Here is a 23881-nt window from a genome sequence, read left to right on the forward strand (position 1 = left end):
TCACGGAGCAAGTGCTCCAGCTCCCCATCAGGTCGGTGGCCCTCTGCTGAACTCACTCCAGATTACCAGTGTCTTTCCTGTACTGGGGGGCCCAGAGCTGGACATGGTATTCCAAGTGATGAGCAATTCAAGTCAACTATTACTTAGGCAGCTATACCATGGCTTTTTGTTTAATCAATAGCAAGAGGGATTGTATTCTGACTATTAAAATGTGACCAATTGCCTTTTTCATTAACAGTAGAGGGAGCCAGGTCAGGCAGCCTTGAAAAGTGGGTGATCTGAATCGCACCCTTGAATTTACATGCCCTAATAGGTTTCTGAATATAGCTCCTGACTTAATGATGATACCTAGCACTAACATATGCTGAGAAACATTCAATTAAGAAACACAGTTTGTGTATTTAAAACATACTCATATGGGCTAAAAATATGTACAACTTATTTGAGGATTTCTGTCAATAAATAGTGTATTGCTCAACTTGGACCTGCAGGGTTCATTTGTGTTGAATAAGATGACTCCATTTTTATAAGCTTATTGTATGAAATATAATTAATGGTTTCTGCAGTGGGGTACTCTGATTTCTACTGAGTTAAATGCTGTAGAAATGCCTTTAAATGGTTAATTAAATATTTAATCTCAATGAATAAATATGATTCAAGCCACATTTCTGGGAGGTTCTGAACATAGTTATATTTGCATGCCAGCAAACACACATGGTCAGCAACAGTGAGGGGTAATGTTGGCCACTTCCATTCTGGCAACACAGAAAGGCAAACCCACAAAGCAGCCACTGCACAAGCCATCCAAAATTGCCTGGCTGGAGCTGTAGCAGTTCATTCCAGGAAGGAGACTATCCCTTAATCATATAAACATCAGCCGTAATTTCACTTTTTACATTTTTACATGTCTTAATAAAAATAACATTGAATGTTTATGAAATCTCATTTATGTGCACGTTACACATATTTTGCTTTTCAGCTCCGAGCCAGCGTCCAAGAATTATCAGTTCTGTAAGATCTGGTTCAAGGTATATCATCACTTGGGATCATGTGAAGGCAATGTCGAATGAGTCTGCAGTTGAAGGATACAAAGTATGATCTATGAAAATATTTTTTATCTTTGTGTATGCTATATGAGGTTTATTTTATAGACAGCGTTGAATTTTGGTACCTACTCAGACTTAGTTGCATGCCAAAGATGAGGGTATCATGCTCAGAGATCGCAGACATCCAGTAGGCTTAGGGCAAAGCCAGTGGGCTTAATCAATACGATGAGAAAACATTGGGCCACTGAAATTCAATTGGGCAGTGAGCCATTTTATGGGAAACTTTAGATCAGTGACTGCAGCAACCTGATTTCCCATATGATTATTACATTTATTGTCTATTGGCTAAAAATAATGCTTTAAAAAATTGTACACTTTAATAGTTTTTCCTTATACCGGTATGTATTGTTCCAGCTTTTCTTTCCCATCTCCATGGGAGCTACAGTTCCTGGAACACAAGTTATTTAAAGCCTGGGAAGGTAGGGGAAGGGAAGGGACACTTAACCTTGTTAGATGCAATTACCGTGTAACTAGAGCAAGTGTATATACTAACTATAGGGCATATAGAAAGCTTCCAAAAATTAATTCCTGTTTAACTTTGCTGCTTGCTTGGCAGTTAGAAAATTAGTGTCATGTTCTACATGTACAAATTTTGCTTGAGGAGTTGAACTGCTTCCTGGGAATTGCTGAAAATGTTTCACAGAGGTGATTCCAGAAAGAGTACAAGACATATACCATCGAATTTGCAATAGTTTAACAGCACTCAGAGTTAATAATAAAATTAATACTTGTTTGATTTATAAAAATGGTAATAAATCTAATGTCAGAAGACCCAGCTGAGATTTATTTGATGTTCTTTGACACCCTGCATTATTATCCTCCATCATTTAGTTACTTATTTTGAATGTAGGGGCTGAAATTATTTTTCAAAAGGCAGAATAATTTTATAACAGAAAAACAATGAGGAAACAACCTGTCTAGATTCACCCTATGTAAAAATAGAAAAAGGAGTAACTGCAACTAAGTTTTTATATGTATATGCTTCATATATAAATGAAAACCTAATACTTATTAATTTACACACTGTATATATGTAACTGTGCTTTCATGGAAATGTAGCATTTCAATAACTATACTTACCATGACTTTCCTAGGTACTGTATAGACCAGATGGACAACATGAAGGCAAGTTGTTTTCAACTGGAAAGCACACAATAGAGGTCCCAGTCCCCAGTGATGGTGAATATGTTGTTGAGGTCCGAGCACATAGTGAAGGAGGAGATGGAGAAGTAGCTCAAATAAAAATTTCAGGTGAGCAGATAACTTCCTTTCTTCTTTCCCACACTCCTTGGAAATCTTGGACTGAATATTTTCCTCTTGCACACTGTCCAGAGATGGGACACCATTCCCATCCAAAACTGGAGAGGTAGCTCTTCAGCAGTGACTGCACTGAGAATTAGGGTTTATCTTAAAATCTTTCTGAAGACTTGTAATGCACGCAGGACACTGCAGCTCAGTCCAGCTCAATCCCAGAAGCACTGTCAATCTTCCAAGAATCAGACTGTTTCTACTGGTGCCCCCAGCAGGCTACCAGTTTTAGTAGTGTCCTACAAGCATAACTGCATGGTGCCGGCCTCAGGCTCAAGACGTCAACTTGCAATAATCCTGCAGCTTCTAGTACCCATTGCCTCTATATCTCATTCCTTTGTCAACTGCCACTGAGAGGAGAGAAAGTAACTGAGAAAAGTGGGTGGTCCACAGTGGTCCACAGACCAATTTCTAGTGGAGTTCCACTTTCCAGTAGACAAGGGAAGCTGACACACACAGATGGATAAGCAATGAGAAATGCAACATGCTCAATTTTAGAGTGGTCTGGATGATTGGCAGAGGGGAAGGGAGCTTGCACAGGTCTGACTGATTCAACTTCTACTCAGTGTTGATTCTATCTACGAGCTCAGACATGGTCTGCAAATCTTTTTCCTGTTAGTTTTGTAATTTAAGTAGTGCCTTAGCACACAGTCTATGAAGTAGAACATAATGAATAAACATCTGGGACTTGGATAGTGTCTCTGCAAGGTTATGATTTAAACATTTACATTGTATTCTTGTCTTTTTAATTAAAAAATTAACTTGGGGAATAGTAAGGATTAAGCATCAACAGTATTCTCATCACACAGTGAGTGCAACCATTATTGTGTCTTTTAAAAAAAGCAATGCCTATGCTATATTATCTGTGCACTGTGAGGTCCACTAAAGGAGTGGACCTCCAGTCTACTGGTTTTCAATAATATGTACAGTTTATATCACCTAGTGTGAACTCATGGGTATCACCATTTTTGTTTGTATGAAGCATCTATTCCACTCTTGATCAAATGAAATCTAGAGGGGGAGAATCCATCATCTGCCAGATATTTTGTTCTCATGATTAATCACCTGCAGGGGTTTTTGCCTAATTTTTAATCGATACTTGTCTGTTTTGGGGATCTGGCCATTGTTTCCTTTTATAGCCTTTGTCTAGATCAACAAGTCTTTTTGTACCCAATAAATTCTCCCCATTAAGAAATGTATATGTATCAGTCAAGTGACTGATCAAATGCTAAACAGACTGAGCACCTTGAATTTCTCCATGATAACATTTTCTTCAGGTCTTAAATAATTCCAACAGCTCTTCTCTTCGCCTCTCCAACTTCTGAGAATTTCTTTAGGACTGTAGACACTATAACTATATGCACTGTTTCAACTCTTCTGGCTGCAGAGACAGTCTCCCCTCCGTACACTTACTACTCCCAGCATTATTCATGAAAGGCTTTCATTAGCCATTTATTTCCTTGCACTGGTCTATAAAATGGTGTTCATCTTGTTTCTCCAACACCAGGTCTAAATCCTTCCTGGAATCCTTGCTTTCCAGGATACAGTGTCTGATCTGTGGCATGTCTCTTTTTTTCCTTAGTGTATAATTTTGCATGTGGCTATGATGAAGAACAGTTGGTTTGAATGGCTTAAGTTCCCATGCTATCTGAATTTCTGCATGAATGCATTGTCATCATCACTCCTTACTACTTTGCCATTTTGGTTCCTGTAGACAGCTCCTGAGCTGTTTACTTTTGGTTTTGATGAAAATGATTGGATTGTGTTCGGTCTATTACTGTCACTGTGGAATTACACTAGAAATTCAATGACCATTCTTCAATAATTCTATTTTGAAATCTGCCAGCGACTGAATTCTTAATCCATTTAGCATATGCTCTTAGGTCATCTTTGTATCATACATATATTATCATCTATCACCAGCATGGTGCAAAGACCTTTTAGGTAGCAGCCAATAGATAACTTCCCAGACTGGAAGCAGAACCATCATGTCTGTACAATGTTGAGCCCAAGCTGATCGGTCTTGCCAGTGAGGTCTGCCCCAAGCGTGCCCATACAGACATAGCACCTCTGGGAGAGTTAGCACTCTACAAATGCTACTAGGGCAGGGGTTCAAAATAGCCTGGGTGCTGACCAGAAATGACCACATCTTAAGCAAACTGGAAGACTGCACTGAAGAGAGAGGAATGTCTAGAAAAGCTGTGTCTTCCAGATTGGTGTTTTTCCTGTTGTTCATTGGGTGTCAAATCCAAAGTAATCTACATAATTCACCTGAGTTTGGTGTCTAAGCTCCCATTATAATCAGTTGTGATCTAGGGTGTAATTCAGAAGCTTAAACAAAGTCTGCAGCATTTGATGTGCCGCAGATTACCAGGGACATCCACACAATGCTGGCAGGCATGACATGATCTACAGGACACCTGAGTTCTTCTGGATCAACAAATGGAGGCCAGACAGGACACCAGAAGACATCTTTTGGCCTATATTTCAGACATATGAATTGCACCCTTTTGCAAACCAAAACCATTTCCTTGATTTGTGTGGCTGCTGTTGCTGTGCTACGCTACCGTGTTGTCAGCCTGTTGTAGATGTACTCTGAATAATTCTTAGCACTTGCTGAATTAGGTCTGAATTAGTTTTAAGTACAAGAGCATCTAGTTCAGGAACCCTAACCGGCCCTGAGGTCTTAACTTAGGTATTAAAAATAGGACACATTTTAACTAACAAAAGTTACATTTGAAAGTAAAATGTAAAAGAAACTAGAAATATATGGTATTTCTAGCTCAACCCCTTGTCTAAGGGAGAAACTATCTTTTGTGTTTTCCTCATCCTCTTCCTTCTTACAGAAAACCCAGGCACATGCTGAAGAAGGCAGCAAACATCCTGCAGCAACTTTGCCCTCATAGCCAGTCAGCTTCCTACAGGGTACAGTGTTTTAGTTGAGAATGATATAAAGGAAGTTTACCAAACAGCCATCTCACATGCCTTTTTTTTTAGTGAACATCTTCAAATATAAGTGCTTATGAAATCACTCACCGTATATATGCTGAGCTGCATTTCAGCATACAGTTATAATCAGTGTAAAATACAGTCATGAACTGTTGGATTTTATCGTCCAGTGCCTGTTGTACAGTTAGAGGTTTGGGGATATTTGTCAAGCTCATCATAGTAAATTATTGGGCTACACAATTTAAAATTCATTCTTGAGATATATCAACCCGTTGAAGGTTGGAACTACTTGTTTAACCAAAAGACTCCATTTCAGTGGTTAACAACAGACTTATGTCTTTTCTTTGAAATATATTAAAGGCTGAGATTTTTTTTGTCTCTTGCACGCTTCTTGGATTGCAGTGCTTTGTCATGATGCTAATATTAATGTAATCAAAGCAATCTTGCAGTCAGTAGAAACTAAAACCATATGGTGCTTGGTTCTTTTCTCACTTCACTTCACTTGTGCAACTGCACTGGCCTCAGAGCAATTAATTTTTGCCAGAGTAAGAAAAGAAAAAAGAATCAAGGTCTCAAATTTTAAAATTTCATCTGGGATGCGGGAGAGGGGAGGTTAACTTCTGATTTGGGAAAATACTGTGAAAAAATGATGATACCACGTTCCTTCACTTTCAAATATGAAATCAGGTTAATGTCTCAGTTTAAATAGTGACATGGACAAAGAATAATTTATGTATTGTATATGCTTATAGCAAGAGAACAAAATTACAGCTTCTCTGTGTTCACTGCACACATATATATAGACATATGAATTTCATTTGCCAGGGGCATGTTTTAGGATCCTGAAAAAGTATTTACTTTGAAGCATAGCTTTTTCAAAGGAAAATGCAAAATTCTTGCCCGTAGTAATTCATACAAACATTTTAATTATTTTATATTTTATTTTTTTATTAGTATTTAAAGGGGACATTAATATTTATTGCACATATTAGTACCAAGTAAATCAGGTGATCATTCACTTTTCATGTGGTATAATCAAAATCTTTTGATCATAATTTGAAAATGTCCATCTGTTGCAAAGATGGTTGTAGAAATAAGAAAAGAGGAGAACAGAGGTAAAAATCGTGAGGAATGCTGATGAAAACAGTCCTTTAACTGGCATGACAATCCTCTGTTACGCATCTTGGAACTTACTGTGCATCTGTGACAAAAATGTAACAAAAAGCTTTTACTAAACTAAAAATACATTTCCAAAAGAGCTGTCCTCTACAAGAGCTGTAATTTTCACAATGCATTTGGCTGTTGTCTCATGGCTCGAATATTAGGTAGAAAATACTCAGAATACCCTCTAACCTGGTACAAAAATCTGCCTAAAACAACATACTTGGTTGTCTGGTATTTCTCTTTATTTTCCTTCATCATCACATTTCTTTTCATCAGAATTCTAATTTATTGGCACTGCCTCCTCCCAAGCCTTACTTTGACAGCTAAGGTTTGACAACTACATGCATTACAACATATTCATTGCTAGAAAAAGCATTTTCTTGAAAAGCTGTATTGTCCTTAATTTCAATTTTTTCTTGTATTCAAACTCAACAGTAGGACAGACTGCAGAAATGTTTTCATATCATAATTATGTTTTCTTAGTCTGCATTATCGTATGATAATTCCAATGCTGTTTATTTTGACATTTATGTTTATTTATATGGGAGAGCCTGGATACAAAGTTTGAATACAACAAAATTTCATTTTTAGCCGTAAGGTTCATAACTAAGCTGCGCAATGGTGGTTGACAGGCTAGAAATTGGATGTGTGTGTACATGGATTTAGAACACAGCAGAGGTTTAGGAGAACAGTATCGCACAAAACAAAAGCAGGGTAGGTTACTCATTATCAGAGAACACTGACGAGTCAGGAACCCATAGCTGTTACACATCAGAAAACATAAAAAGTGGTCACTGTCTTGAAAAGGACCGTGTAACTTCCTCCTGCTTTCATCTTCGGTCTGAGTTGCTACATGCCTGTCTGTGAGCTTGGGAATTGCCTGCAAAATCCCCACTGAGGGCAGTTGCTCGGTCACATGAAGGCATGAGAACTCTGCAGTGCCTTTAAACTTTAGCAAAAAAGAAATCTATGGCAACTTCATATACCTTGTTACATGTTTTAACGTGTTGGAGATTTTGCTGGCTAGCCCCAAGCTTGCAAGAATGCTACGGGAAGGTGTGACTATCACAGAAAACATACATTCTTGTTGGATCCCAGAAAGTAAAGATAATGAAGATACTAACAGATACTAAGGAAAGATACTATAAAAATATAGAGAAAATCAGTGAAGGTACCACAGCTATGGAGTGAGTTCGGGGTGAGGTGTGCGAGAGAGGCAAGGAGCCTTCAGCTAGAGTTAAGGATGACTAGTAAGGTAGTCATGAGCAATGGGAAGAGGTAAGTAGGAAAAGATTATTCACTTTTCTTCACATTATGAGAATGAAGGTACTCGGTAAAATTAGCAGGCAGCAGATCAAAAACTATCAAAGAAATGCTCTTTTGCACGGCACAAAATTAAATTGTGGAACCTCCTGTGACAGGATGTTGTGCAGGACAAAGTTATAAATAGAGGCTTGGTCTACCAGCCCTTATTTAAAACTCTGTCCCATGTTCAGGCTGGGACTCGGGAGCTACTGAACAGAAGCTACGAAGTACCTCAGGAGCTGCTTCAGTACAAGTGGGAAGGAATGTAAGAGGAAAGTCAGATTCTGCATGCCATGATTTTTTTTTCCCCTTCCGCTGCATCTGTTACAGACCACTGTTGGGTCCTGAGTTAGAGTAGGTCCTGAGCTAGGTAGGCCTTTGGTCTGACTCACTAATGCTGACCCTACACTCCCAGCTTCAGGAAAGTGTACTATGAAATGCCTGAATAATATTTAGTTGATGGAGAAGGATTAGTTCTTCTTCTGAACCCATTAAATACTTCACTGTTTTCAGCAGTTTGGATGTTACCCACCAAACAATGACTGACTTTTTAAATGCTTAAGGAGAAGAAGAAAAATAAATTTTGGTTCACTGGGCAGTTAGAAAACCTTTTTTCAAAATTCCGCTAGGTTTTGATTGCCACTGTTTCAGTAGGACCATCAATTCATCAATGAATTAAAGGTCTGACATTCAAATTCAGTTTGGCTGAACTATTAATCTCTGTTAATGTATCCAGTTGTTGAGGTATATCATACAGGTACTTTCAGGTTTTTTATTGCACCAACACAGGAGCGTGATACTCCTTCACTTTTATGAAACAAAATGCTTGGTATTTTATATTCATTGTACTCTACCATTAGAAGAACATGGAAAAAAATCCAAAAGATAATTATTTAACTCTCTTATGCTTAAATGTAGCAACATAGCAAAAAAGAATATTACAGAAAAAAATCACATAGCTCATAGAGTGAAAGCCAAGATTAGTATTTTGCTTTAATAGTGTAATCCCTTTGATGCATAATGATTTAATTTAATACAAATGTATATTCTGCTTTCACCTCTTGGTAGGACATTTAGCTATTGAACTATATTTATACAGTATTTTTAATTGCTTTGAGAAATCAAAGCCAGCCAAGTAGTGTTTAGAGTGATTTAAAATAATCTTTGGAAGACTCATCTCATTAATTTTTTTCCCCTTAATAATCTAGACAGGATTGCAGACATCATCACAGGGGTGAAAGAAAGAAGAAGGGAATACTTTCTAGTCATGACAATTCTAACATGTTTTAATTTTCAGTAGCAAGCTGTGGAACTGCATTATTCAAATCCTTGTGGTATTTTTCAGTTCAGCAGTTAACAATCTATCTTACTTTTTCTGGGTGCCTTGGAGTGGCGGCGTGCTCATACCTCTCAGTTTTATGCACCTAACCTAGCCAGACTCCTTTTCTTCTTAGCGAGGAGAGTGATTCAGAAGTCCTAGGTTGGACGTCTTGCTGTAACACACCTCTTGATGAAACCTCTCTCTTAAGAGAACAAAACCCAGTGATTCTCTGACAAAGGCAGCAGTGATAGTTTTCCAGTTACTTCAGTGGCAAAGTCCAAGGGACCTCAGAAAGACTCTGTGGTAGTAAGGAAAGCGCACAGCTCTTTAGTGTAGTTTTAAGGAAGTATCACAGAGTCTAGGTTCTTTAATAAACACCAAGGCTTAGCGTGGTGGAGAGGGGTGGTCTAACAGAAGTACAGAACTGTGTAAAAAACAGTTACAAAGATGATGGATCCAAAGTCTTGATAATGGCGGATGATATAATCAGGGCAGTGGCCAGAAATTGCAATTTGGGAGATTCAGGCTGGGCATTACAAAAAATTTCACCCAGAGGGTAGTGTAGCACTGGTTACCCAGAGAAGCTGTGCAGTTTTCATCTTTGGAGATTCCTGCGACTCAGGTAGGCAAAGCTGCGGCTGATGGCATCCAGTGTTGGCGACAGTCCTGATATGAGTGGGAGGTCAGACTAGACATCCCCAGTGGTACAACCAGGTACAACCAGGTGTTTTGTGTGAACTGTGAACTGCACAACTTCCGAACTTCAGATCTACTCACAGTACATTAAAAGATAAATGTTTCTTTAGAAGCACAGTTTGAACAGTGATTATTTGGCAGGTTTGTATTCATGTATAAATAGATTTATTTGGAACTACAGGTATAAAGAGCAGATAAAATCACATATTTGCTAACTCAAACATCTCTTTTAAGTGCCAGTGACCATATAGGAAATACTTGTGTGTATTTTGGCCTTCTTCGCATAGGTATATTAAATAGTATGTCTTGTTACATACTGAAATTCTCCGTGCCTTTTTCAGAATATCTGAAGGATTTTGATGCCAAAATGTTCTTGCCTTTAAAGATTATACCATATATTTTACTTTTACCATATTTCTAAAGCCTTTTCATAGAAGCAATAGATGGAGAGTTGGCAACAGAGTTCTCAGAAGTAGGCATTGGAAGGGTGCTACCTGCTCTGTCTTCTGTGACTGTTCAGCACAATTATAGTAAGCTAATGGGAAAGGAAGGAAGGAAGGAAGAATATTACTTCTGTCAAAGTAGGAAATGTCAGAAGGATCCTTCTAAAGATAGCTGTAAGTCCATGTGAATGTTTCAGAGTATTAAATTTGGTGCTTGTGGCTCTAGCTGTAGAGTGGCTGAAGAACTTTATCAGGAGAGAAATTTAACAGAAGATCAATATGAAAATTTCTTCTCCAGAACCATGAAAATTATCTGGAGTTTTTGCATTTCAACTCCTGGTGTTTTTGAATCAAGGCTACAAGCCATTTTAGAAGGTGTCTTTTAGAAAAAAATGCATCTTCCTGGGCTCAGCACAGGAGAAACTAAGGCAAAGGCTACTTAAACCATATTGTATGAGGCAATATTTAGATGATACAGGATATACATTAAAAGACATAGTGATCCTCTCTGTGCTTAAATTCTGTAACTCAGCATTATATTCTAATACTGATGAGCAGAAATAAGTGAAATGTAGAATTTAATGTGGCAGCATAAGTCACTCATCTGAACAGAGGAGCAGCTGTTTAAAGCTGTGTTTAGGCACTGCTGGCTCATTTAGTTATTAGCTGTAAAAATGTTTCCCTCATTTACCTCCACATGAGAAGATTTTGTCTTTCACTCCCTAAAAGACCTATTTCATGCATTTCTAAGTTACTATTTTCTACAATAATAGAACCCAGTGATGGGTTGTTTCAAATCTTTTTCTGACATTACACAGTATGGAGGTAAAAAGCTTTATTTGGCTTTAAAGGAAGCGTTTGCACTCAGTTACAATGGCTGTTAGTACTTCTGTATCAGAACACTGAAATGTAAAATGATGTGCTCAGCTGGAGGGGAATGTGGTAGCAATCACAGCTTTTTCAGCATCTACCTGTGACGTCCTCACAGTGCGAAGATTACTTTGTTCAGAAAGCCAGATGGAGTTGCTGACAAATGTATCGAACTGGGAACAATTTCTATACTCACCCCCTGCTCTTAAGTTTTTGTGTGTTCTTGCTAGTTTCTGCCTTTATCTGTTTCTCCTTTTATTTTACCTTTGTTGGGAACTGGGGAAATGGGAGCATTCCCAGTAAAGGTTCTGTGTTAACCAGTGTGCCTTTTCTCTGGTTTATGCAGCCTGTGCAGCCCTCTAAGATGCTTTATCCTGCCTGTTCCTATCTGTCTTCTTTACCAGAGATCCTGCTACCCAGCTACCTTGGAAAATTGTATTGACCTTTCTCATTTAACAGTACCCAATTCTTCAAAGTATATCCTTATCAGTAAAAATGACATTATTTTCCTCGAGGGAGACACATGCTAGGCCAGCTGTTTGCTTTCTTCCTTTCTGCAGTAACTTTCATGCCTAATTTAAGACTTTTTCTGCCTTGCTGAATAGCAAGGCCAAATTGAAGCTGAGCTGACCTGTTGGACTAACTTATTTTCTTTGCTGCTTCTCGGTCCGCTAGTTGATTCTGCTGCATATTTGCCATGTTGCTCCCCGGCCCTGGGCGATTCCTGTTCCCGTTGTTCCTTGCTTGCTGTGCTGCTGCACTCAGGGAGCAGAGGGAGGAAGGCTGTGTTTTGGCAGCACTGCCTGCCTTCCATTTTACCTCCCTCTCTCTCAAGGACCGCGCAGTGATGGGACTTACCTGTACATGAAGACTGTATAGGACACAGCCAGTTTCACGAGCATGAGCCCTGCGCTGTTCCATACGTGCTGTGTAAGTCTTGTCGCGTGCTGCGGAGGGATGGCAGCCTCTCCCTGCCACGGAGCAAGCACTGTCATCCAGCTTGTTGAGACTGGGCACTTCTACTCTTGTAGGAGCTGAGGGTATCCTTCTTCAGCTTCTGATGCGTGAGCCAGGCTTCCAGGCTGAAAGATAAAGATTTTTAAGACAGGCTTTTAATGTACTTCAGTATTTATACATGCCACATTTGTTTCCAAGAACACAGAAATTCCAAAACCATAGTATTTTTCCCATTAATTCACCACCATTTTGCATCTGAAGAGTTTCTACGGTTCACTCATTGTACCGTGTGGTTGTTAAAACGTGGACTATTTGCAAGTGAAAAGGAGTGACACATCTGGTGTATCCTTGGGGTGAATTTATTTGTAAAAAACATTCACAAATCCCTATTTTCTTGAACAAGGAGCAGTAGGTTCCTCGCTCAGAAATCCCCATACATGCCAGCTGGCCAAAGATCTGTCCTATCTCTTCTTTTCAGGGTTACAATGAAACATTCTCTTCTGACCTCCCATTTGTTTTTCCTGAAAAATTATCCCCTTTTGGTGAAAAACCTGTCAATGACTATCTCAGAGGATGCTCAAATTCCTCTGAATGACTATCAGCCGTAATTTCTGAGGCAATGCAGAATACATTTATGTGGGAACATTCACAGTTGCCACACCAGACAATGGGTGTAATCACAGACAAGCTTTTCTATGCAGGCGAGCTACCAAAACTCGCTCCAAGCTCCTCCGGCTGCTCCAGCAGGCCGTTTCCAGCAGTGAACACCTCATCCTGGCTGAGCACATCATCCAGCCTTACTTAGCCTGGCACTACTCCTGGTGCTGCCGGGGAGCCAGTTTGTCTGGAGTGATCGCTCACGACTGGAGAGACAGGGCAGATGCTGAGAGGTAGGACAAGCCTTTACATCATATAAGTGATCCTGAAACTCAGAAAATGCGTGTGAAGTACAACAACTACAACTGTTGCCTGGGTCACGGAAGGATCCCCATAGATTGTTCTTGTTATTATTTATTGACTATACTGCTTTAAAAGAGTACATTACCTGTGGTCTTCTACTTAACTCTCCATGCAAAAGACTATGTAATCAATGGTAATACATGTGAAGGGGAAGAGGTAGCTAAGAAATAATTTACATTTATTGATAGTTAAGTAGTAGCCCAGCGACTGAAAATTATCTCATTTTCCTCAGAGTCCAAGGCATCTTTTCATTTTTGGCAGCCCAGGTCTGTAGCAGGGCCAGTCAGTGGCAAAGCAGCCCCCGCAGCCGACACTGCCAACACACCAGGTGCCTTTGCCAGAACAAAAGAAAACGTTTACTTGGCTCTGGTGTATGGATTTTCAAGTAGGAGAAGACAGACTAACACCATGGGGTGGGCAAACCACCCAGACCATCAGCAGCCCTTCAAATACGTTTTTAATGTTCTCTCTTTTTCTTATAACAGTTTTAAAGCTGTTCCGTAGATGCACAGCAAACCTTAGCACAGCACAAAGCATGGGCAGATGCACAGACAGCATTATTGACATCCTATACATTTATTCTGCATCAAAACAGTAATTCACTGGGTTGTGAATTACTCCATAGCGCCTTTCTTGAAAGGTTTATGGCACAGGCAGGAGGAAAATTTCCTCGTGCCCAAACAAAGGTATTCCTAGACAAGGGAAAGTTGGACCCATGACTTTGCAATGCTGCCAGTGATGCAAGATAAGCGTATTTTAATTACTTCAGTTATTTTCCATTTACCATGAATAGGGATAGCAGGATTTAAATCATGTCAGGTGATACTACCCATTTCTTTTGCTGTAGTCTTTCATGAAGACAGTATTTCCAGCTGGGACAAGTGGAATTTCTTTTCAGAAGCCAGTTGACAAAACTACAAATCCACCCATTTCTTTTATGCAATGTAGTTTAACCTGAAGAAATTGCATTTCCTCCCTTTCTGCTTTTCTGTTCTACCTGGGTAAATACAAAAACACTCAGAAAACAGATATTGATGAAGCCTAATAGATGCTAAAGAAACTAACAAACAGAGCAGGCAAAAATCCCTTTTTTTTGTTTTTCAGGTGGCCTAACTTTTTCCCAGAGAAGTGGACAAGCTTAGTTAGAAGCAAGGAGAAACAGAATAGGAGAAGGCTTTGCATTTACCTTTCTTAAAGTAAAGAGATATAAAACCAGACAGTCCTGATGGAAGATGGGTCCTTGGTTCCTGGACTAAAAGGAGAATATTATTTACAAGAAAATTGGTAGGACTTTGGCCATTCTTTCAGAAAAAAAAAACTATTTTGCAAAACAGACACAAAGGCAGACTCATTTCTTAACAAGTTACAAAATTTACATTACAAACTGAAATCCTTTGTGAATCATATAAAGTATGAATCCTGGTAAGAAAAATTTCTCTTACTAAAAATTACTCTCACTAAATGTATAACTTGTGTCATGAAAAATGTGTTTGTATCATTCAGATAGCCAGTCTGCATCTACCTGAACAATTTGTGCAGCACGAGAGGAGTGGATCTGTAGAGCGAAACAGCGGCGCTGAGGATCCAGCTCCACCCTGTATGCTCATGTCAGGTTTTACTTTGCACTACCACTAAATCAGTCCTGCACAGGCTATCCAAGACAGCTCTGCAGTGCAAAACAAACCCCAATAAAGGGGATAGCTGAGATACTTTAAAACCATACTCCTTCTCAAACTAGAACAGTCAGGTAGACTTCCCCCTTGATGTTCAGTACCTGGAAACTAGAGAAAACTGATGTCATTTAATACAAATTAATTCTTGAACAATGTTTCCTGACAAAAAAAAAGCAGAGAACGAGTTTTGCCACAACAGAATCAGCTCACGATTAGCCAAGGAATAGCTTGTAGTTTGTGTATGTTGGCAGGCAAACACTTTCCCACTGAGAAAGAGAAGTTATTCACATATGACGGCTTCACAGATGACCAGTAACTAATTTCCTGGTTCACAGATCTGATGAAAGTAAGATTTCTAAACAGGTCTCTAGATTTTTTTTTTACAATTCAGCATAAAAAGATACTGATGTTGGGAATAGGGCCAAAAATGTCATATCTTAAATATAACATTTAAAGAAAATAATGACGTATTTTTAATAACAAATTATTACAAAGGCTTGGGAAATACATTGTTTCAATGCCTGTTTCATTTAGGCATTAAATTGATTTCATTTCTTTTGAGTATAATTGGAAAACTGTTGCATGCTGTTCAAGATGTCAGTAAAATCTAGGATCTCCATTCAGAAGTGTAAAAGATTTCATCCTAGACTTCATGTGATTGAGAAGGCAGCACAGAATTTAAAATACAAATAGAAAGCTGTGGATTAGTGGGGCTTTACCGGGAGTTCCTGTGATATGTAAAGGTCTTGCTGAAGAAAAACCCATCCAGCAGTTGTTCTCTTAATTTATTCAGATAAACAGCCCCTTGTGAGAAGGGCTGCTGAGAATAGGAGACAGGAAAAAAGTTAGGTTAACTGCACACATCCCATACAAATTGTATTCAATGTTAAGCTACATTCTGAGTATACGTTTCTGGAGATAGTTTAGTCCTAGGTTTAAAAATATCAACTACAGAACTCTATAGCAGACATAGTGAGGCCTCCATACTGCAAGATTTCACAACTTTTGCTTGGGGCTGTTGGAAAAAAGACAAATTTAAGGTGTGTGTTTCATTGTTTATTTGAAAGAAATGGGGACTCTTGATATGAAGTCCACACATGGTGGTTAGGTCGTGTGATACTGATTTGGTTTTGGCCTTGACTTTGATGGCTGTAGTTTGCAATGGCATCCATACTGGATACAGAAGATGCTGGTTGAGAGGAGAGATCCCACATTGTAACAATGAGGAGAGAATGACTCTGTAGGTGCTAAATATATCCAGCTTATGCCTGGCCAGACTTCAGAAGGAGCTTAATAATCCTCTTTTAATATACATCCACATGTTTATTTGTACACATTCATTAAGTCTTTATCTGGCATTTCTTTAGTTTTTAAAGATTGTTAAAACTGACAGATCACAATTGCATTACTGCACAGAATTCAATCTTGTAGTCTGTACTCAGGCAAGACTTAGGCTAATTTCCACTCATGAGCTGCAGGAGCGTACTGGCTGTCATGCACTGGTGAATGGTGTTTCCAGTAAAGTATGGTTCCTGATGTGGGTCAGTAATCTAATAAAAAAGAAGAGGTGCTCTGTTTAATGTGCATTTGTCCTCCTAATGTTCTGTTAATGTGCTGTCTAAGGGTAGGATTTGCTTCATGGTGGAGAGCTGTTATACGTACCTCTGCAACAGTGCCTAAACCTTGTAAGGAACTGCTGTAATGGGCTGAATTGCTAACTATTAATTCTGGAGCCAGCAAGCACATCTCAGGGGAAGATTTATTATTCCTTTCTCTTTGTAGAATAGTTACATGCAAATAGAAACTTCCTCATACTTGCTCATCATTCAGCTTCCCTTGGCAAACTTTTTTTCATGTTTTCCTTCATCAGAAGCATTCCAAATGTGAGTTTAGTTGTGTCTTTCCAAAGGCATTATCCTGGTCTGACAAAGGCAGAATACATTTTCTGTGGATAGTCTTAAATATGAAATCGGGATTATTTTTACTATGGCTATTTTTCATTCATTAAGAACCACTACTTTGATATTTAAGGATAAAGACTACAGAAAAGATTAATGTGCCTCATAAATCACTAAAAAGTACAGATAAATGCACTCCCATACTTTTACAGTTGCCAAAATGTGCAGTTGTTGTGTACAAGAATATATTTGAACATACATTCATGTTCATTTTAAGCATAAAATTCCTTTATCGATAGTTACAAAAGCAATCTTCCAATATTTTCCTTAATTTTATCTTTCACTGAGGTGCATATACTGCTTTCTATGGAAAAATGTACTATTCATAGAAATGTTCTTTTTACAGCTGAATTGAGCTGATGAAGAAGGATTGGTAGGTCTCTCATCTTGTTTTTCCAAGTGCTTGGATATCAGAAAGGACTTAGGAAAGAATCTTGACTTCAGACAGCAGTAGGGGAAAGGATGGGAATGGGCGCAGAGAAGAGTTTTGAGGCGTCAGAAGCAAGAGAAAAAGGATGGAGTTCAGTGTGGGGAACAGGGAAAAGAGTGGAGCAGCAGAAAGATTTCATGTGAGTGAGGACCAGAGCCAGGAGGAGCAGGGTGGTGGACCTAGAAAGAAGGGAGACAGTAAGAGGAATACAGCTGAAATTGAAAATAAATTCTGCGTGGAAAGCCCTAAAATTCTGGCTTCGTGGCAGATGCAGTGGACTTTCTCCCTGTTGGGACAATGGAGAAACCAGGATCATGTAAAATACTTGTTTCCACCTTCTGTGGTAGAAACAGGGGGGGGAAATAGTTGTCTCTGTCTCGGAGGCTGTCTTCTTAATATATCCCTGATGGGGTCTGCACAGAGCTTCATCCATGGGTCAGGAGACACTGCCTTTCAGATCTGCCTTTCTAATAGCACTTAAATTCACTACTGAAGGCCAACAGTAAACAAGGCAGGCTTTCTGTGTGCTAGTGGCTTATGGTCAGCTTTTTGTTAAATGATTTTTACATAAGTGCATTTGAACAGCTGTAGGCACATGCTGTCATGTGCTATTTGGTCACCTCATAAGCTTACTTCTGTTCCTGGGATGGGGAGGGCACACACTCCTCTGACACCTTCTCTAGAGAGAGATATCTTGGATGAAAGGTGTTTTCAGACCCAGCTCTCTCCAGTGATATGCACGTACAGTATTCCCACCGTACCAATGCTCAGGATTTAGTTGGGAAGTACTATAATAATCCAGTGAGGAAAGAAAACTAAGCACTCTAGTTTGAGATATGCTCCCAACTGGCTTTCCGAACAGCTGCCTGAAAACTGCCATTGTTTGGAGTGGGGCTGTTTAAAGCAAAATGAGGAGAGGAGATAGGGCTATGAACATGGGGAATTGCAGATGAAGGCTCAATTAAATGACTCTGCAAAGAGAAGAATCATCCTTAGGCATGATTTGTTTGAGGGACAAAGCTTTCATCTCGGAATTGCAAATAGCACATGTATGCATCAGAGACCATGCTGATCAGAAGGCAGTCAAACCCACGGTGTATTGAGCCATATTGTGAAAGCCCCATCAGAAAAAATCCCTGCAATTATGTATGTAGGAACCACAAATGACTAAATACTACCACTGCCATATATCCACAGCTACCCAATGAGCTGGTGAACTGTGGAGTTTTCTGATTTGGACTTAATGCAGAAATTTTATTAAAAAATGGGGTTTGTTATCAGTCAGTTTCATTTCCATGTAGTTTCCTTACCTTCTTATTATTTTGGGTAGGAAATGCTCTAAGAAATAAATGCTTGAAGGTAACATAAGTATTTAGTTGGTCAAATTCTCACTCCAAACCAGCATTGTTTTCACACTCAAGATCTTGTTTTGCTATCTTAGAATTAATAAAGCACCTTATTAATAGGAGGTTTGAGACACACAAAATGAAGAATGAAGCTCTTTATTTATCCTGAAAGATGCAGAAACTTCTGTGGCAGACACATAAAACCTACAGATCTGTCTTTCTAGGAGCCTGCATAGTGCTGGACCAGATGGCGTGATTTACTTGTCCTTGCAAGAGGTCTGATGAGAAAACGCGAATGCTCTTTTGGGACTTTAAATTCTATGAAAGAATAGTTGAAATTTGTCATACTGTGCCTGTTGTTAACTAAAACGGGACTGCCTGCTGAAATCTGTGCTGTTCGGTTCACGTGTTACCTCTTCAGTCTGGTTTTCCCTCATTCAGAAGAACATTTGCTGGAGAGCTGTCCAGTGGGTTGGTTCCAGCAGCTCCTCAGGACTGTCACCGCCAGCTGCAAGCACTTGTGTCCTTTGTGTCCAACAGCAACGTGAGCAGCGAGCTGGGTCCCGCACTGCCCACCTACACGCTACCATCCTGGCTTAGACAAGCCCAATGCGATGAAAAAACAGACCGTTCTCCAGCTCCTTTGGCCCATCTCCAAGGCTGACAGCCAGACTGCCAGGCGGTATCAGTTTGGCTGGGTCATTTTCTCATATTGATGCTTCTTAACAGGGAGCTAGACCATGGCTACACAAGTCATTTAACATAATAGCAATTCTTATGCCTGTTTGCCAGAGCAAGTCATGTAAAGTTTGTAAGCGGTCAGTATTTTTTGTCTTAAAATATTTGTTTAAGAAAGACCCTTGTGACTTTAAGAGATGTTGATGCCACACTGCTAGAAGTCGGCCATCTGGACTTTGTAATCTGGCAGGTAAACAAACGGACCAGGCTCTTTGACATCTCTCAGATTATTGCGGATCATATGAACAGTAACATTTCCAAAGGTGTCTCTTTGTTTTGTCACGTTTCAAAGACTCCATTAATTTTGTTTTCATATGTTAAAATATTTATTTTGACCTTTTACCTCCTCATGTAACCTCCTGGCTTGTTGGACCAACCAAATCAAAATACACTGATGTGTTCTGAACGGCCTTGCTGCTCGTATAAACACGCTGCATAAACAGCTCTTGCGGAACAAAAGAGCGAGTCCTCCACTGCACTGTAGCAAATCTCTTTGTTCTTTTCAGATCATCCATACAGGTAGGGGCTGTGCTGAGATATGCCAGCTGGTTTTCCAGACTTTGCACCCCGCGTTCTTGCTCGCATCCAGGGTTGTTCCTTCCCATCATGAGTAATACTGAGGTAAGACCAACACCATGTTCTTATCTGTTCCATGCGCAGGTGCCGCTGCTGGAGTACCGACTCTGCTCCTGGTCCTGGTGGTGCCTACGCTGGGTGTCCTCGCCTGCTCGGGATTCTGAATGTAGCTGGATTTACCTTGTCCTCCGCCTAACACAAAGGACTCCCTTTGAAGATGAGGACCACGTCTCTTTTTGATTCCTGTGGCACCATCCTAAGCCAAATAAATTACACTTTAAAATAAATTACCCTACCGATTTCCTATGAACTTTAAGAGGACTGAGGCATCCAGGAACTCCTTCATGAAGTAAATCAACTTTTGAAAGGCTAAGAAATATTTTTAACTTGTTCCAATATGCCTTATAAAACACTTATGCTGATCTGTGACAGTTGCATGATTCGGTCCAATGGGGCAAGTTACAGTGTTAAAACCCAATAACATAGGCTGTACAGTGAAAGTAAAATCACCATACGTAGGTGCTTTAACTTGAATAACAAATTGTGAAATATAATAGAGATTGAAATGTTGATTGTATGTGATAAATGTAAGAGTACTACGTCTGTCTGTACTATCCTATATGTTTTGTGTACTGCATATTTTTGAATGGCCCCATCATCATTTATTGGGATTACTGGTTTTTAGAGAGACAGTCAAAGCAAAAACATTTCATTTTTTTAGAGCTGTATTTCTCAAGGCTATTGGGTAGAACGTGAAGGACTTGAAATAAAAGTCAGTGGCAAGGAATTTTTTATTTTAAAGATGTTCAGAACACCCGAGACATGCGTAGCATGCTCAGCTTAAAGGAATTTACCTGTACTTCACTGACACGAGATTTACCATATTCTTTTCTTAAAAAAATGCTGTTGAAAAATTCCGTTATGGTCGTTGTTGCTGATTTTAGGAGTGAAATGTCAGCTTTCAGGGAAGCAGCGTAATGTATTGGTTTTGATTTAGTATTATTACTATTATTATTATTATTAAGGTAGCAATATAACACTTAGGAGTTTGGAGATGGAGTCCATGTTAAGATCAGCCAAGTGGACCATGAAATGGTAGGAAATGTATGTTATTTTTTAAAGTGAAAAGATTTAAAATATAAAAAAAGATATACAATAAATGGCAAAAACAGAGTAGCACAGTAAAAAAAATTACTATATTTACATTTTTATGCTGCAGATGCCAGGTGTTACCTTCCTGTAGTGAAGGTGTACATTTGGGAGAATTATATGCTTTTTCAAGAACTTGATATTATTCTAATGTTCATAGTGTTGTAAATAAGAGTTTTAAAGTTCTGAGGCCGTCTCCCTATTTGATAGAGTACTGAATGATCCAACTGTGTGCTAATACATGAAAGTCAGATCCCAACTGTTAGTCGATTCTAAATGTTTACTATGGCCTTTGCAAAATGGGAACTCTATTAGAGATAGAGAATGTTTTTGTTCTGACTGTGTCTAGAGTGTTTCAGTGTTGGGTTTTTGGTTGATTGGTTTGTTTGGGTTTTTTTTTTTTAAGTTGTTAAAGAAATGCACATTCCTTTCATTTTCCATGGTGTGCTGGGAATTAGTTTGAGTGTGAATGTTGAAGAAACACAGTGATATTGAATCAGCTGGCTCAAGTAATAGTGCAATGTCTGATGCTTCAAGAATTATAAGCTTTGAATCATATTTTATTAGCACAACCTTGCTAGCTACTTAGAAATAGATTTTATCTTTTTAGAACTGATACTGTAGAGGTCCGTAATAATAATATTTACATGAAGCAAGAATAGGTCTATTAATAATTTACACCCCCTCTTTTATTTGTATAATTTTGTACTATATATTTACATGTAAAAGTGTAGAGTCTTCATTAATAAATATCAATACTACTGTTTTAGTTTAATTTTAACTATTTGTTACAAGATGAAAATTTTTTAAATAGGTGAAAGTGATAACTTCCCTATAGAGGAATGTCAAAGTGTCAAACACTACTGAGTTTCATAAATTGTATAATTATTTGAAAGAGAAAAGAGCTGTCGTCATACATAAGAAACTAATACGCTGTAAGCCTTCTGTAAAAAAAAAAATTGTGGTTTATTGTGTTTCATTTGGTTTGGTTCTTTTGCAGTATGACTCATTTTTATATAATAATCTACAACACAACTAAATCTTTTGCCAAATGCATGATTGCCTTTTACTTTTCTAATACATGGTGTAAAAAGCAAAACCATTTGGTTTTTTGCATGGAAATGACCTGGGAAGGAAACCCACTTCTTTTTTTAAATCAGCAACACAGATGAGGTAGGTCTCACATACTGATCAGATAGTTGGAGATTTTTCTGTTTCACTTAATTGTGTAAATTTGACTGGGACCTTCAGTTTCAAATTGTTGTCAAGAAAAACTAACTGATGTATCATCTGCTTTAAAACGCAAGGTTCTTAATTAAAGTTTATATAGATAGACATATTTGTTGTTTCTTTATATTTCAGGAAACTTGATATTACTATTATTTGATACTGATGAATATTGAACTGTTTTTTTAGTTACTTTTTATCTTTTTTTTTTTTTTCAAATGAGTAGAGCAGGACCGTGCTTTGTCCTTTTTATGAATGAAAAGTAAATTACAATTAAATAAATGTATTAATGTTACTCAAAATATAATAACTGTCTTTTGAATTGGAGCTTTCTAATTTCATACCAGTGATGTGGTCATCTGTGACAGTAAAGGTGTGGGTGGAATGAGGTCCTGTGTGTCCCTGCCCTGCCTTCTTGTGAGTTTTGCTGGAGTTAAAGAGCTTTTGTGGGATAAGGGTGGCTGTTTTGCTTTGATTATAGGTGATATAGATAGAAAGATTTTGCTAATGTCAGTGACAGAGAGTCTCCTGAGACCTCATCAGCGTTTTTTGGAAGCAAGAGTTAACCAAGCCGAGTATTTTTTTCAGGTGATGTTTTCTACTCCAGTAGATATAGTACAAGGAAAGGTGGCTGAAATGGCAAAACTTTGTACTGATTAAATGCTTTGCGTGATCACAATAATTTCAAGAGGTGACATCAAGTATAACTGACCAAGGTACTGCCAGCCTTTGAGGGGTCACGTTCAGGCCCTACAATGCACAAAATGTGGCATATAAGAAGTTGATGGAGCTGGGGGTCATATTGCAGAAATTGGTTTCATTTATCTTCAGAGATACTAAATGAGAGGAGTCAGTGAGACAATGTGTTCCTTGTGCCTTGCGCCTGTAAGACAGTCTAGTCAATCAGAGCAGGGCTCAGACCTGGGGAGAAGGAGATTATCACCACTTTGATTAGGTAGGGTTTGTGTTTTTATCTTGGTCCTAAAAGAAATAAAGGTTTGAGTCTCTGTCTGCCAGTTCTCTGGTAATGATTTCAAACGTATTGGGCGGTGGCAGACAAATTCAGCAGCTATCATGCTGAAGAAAATCTTAAGTCTGAGTAGGAGGTAGAGATTTAAATCAGGAATTTGCATTGGAGGCAGCTGCAGCATGATCCCTGGTGTTACCTGTTCCCTTTGGCCTGGCGGATGCCTGGCCAGCAAATACCTCAAAGCCAGGTAGGGCTCACCTTGCTCCTGCCCGGCCCAGGGGCTGGACAGCGTGGGATGAGTATCGGCTGGGGGAGGCCTGAGCACATGGCATTGCAGGAGACGGAAGCTGAGATCGTTGCAGTCACACAGCGAGGAGGGGAAGAATGGGGCATAGACCATAAACCCAGGGGAGAAAAGGTTCATTACTTCCACCCTTCAAAGAGCAACTTGGTTTTGTTTGTGAAACTTCTTTGTTTCCAGACTCGAGAGCCTCTAAGCTACAGAAGACGATAAAAAGCAGGGCTTTAAATATTAGACATTTGGCTGAAGACCAGATCTTCCAGTCTTGATCTGCCTCAGCATTGCATTAAGCTACACTTCCTATTGGAATTAAAATTAAAATAACAGACATCAGGTAATACCCAAATACATTCCAGTACAGATCTTGAAATAGTTCCAAATACTATTGTTTGGAGATTTTGTTTATTTAGATACATCATGGAAATGTCTGTCTT

The 23881-nt window shown here is 38.9% G+C and overlaps 1 protein-coding gene across 4 annotated transcripts in view; it reads left to right on the forward strand.

Moving 5' to 3' along the window:
- Positions 1-22483, forward strand: part of CNTN1 (contactin 1) — a 263603-nt gene extending 241120 nt beyond the window's left edge. For all 4 annotated transcript variants that reach the window (XM_054811869.1, XM_054811813.1, XM_054811784.1 and 1 more), the window contains 3 exons: positions 980-1092; positions 2201-2357; positions 19885-22483. In XM_054811869.1, coding sequence (XP_054667844.1) covers positions 980-1092; positions 2201-2357; positions 19885-19964 — 350 coding nt within the window. In that variant the 3' untranslated portion in view covers positions 19965-22483. The remainder of the gene's footprint in view (positions 1-979; positions 1093-2200; positions 2358-19884) is intronic.
- Positions 22484-23881: the final 1398 nt, after the last annotated feature.

This window comes from Grus americana, chromosome 1 (genome assembly GCF_028858705.1).
Source record: "Grus americana isolate bGruAme1 chromosome 1, bGruAme1.mat, whole genome shotgun sequence".
Taxonomy (NCBI): domain Eukaryota; kingdom Metazoa; phylum Chordata; class Aves; order Gruiformes; family Gruidae; genus Grus; species Grus americana.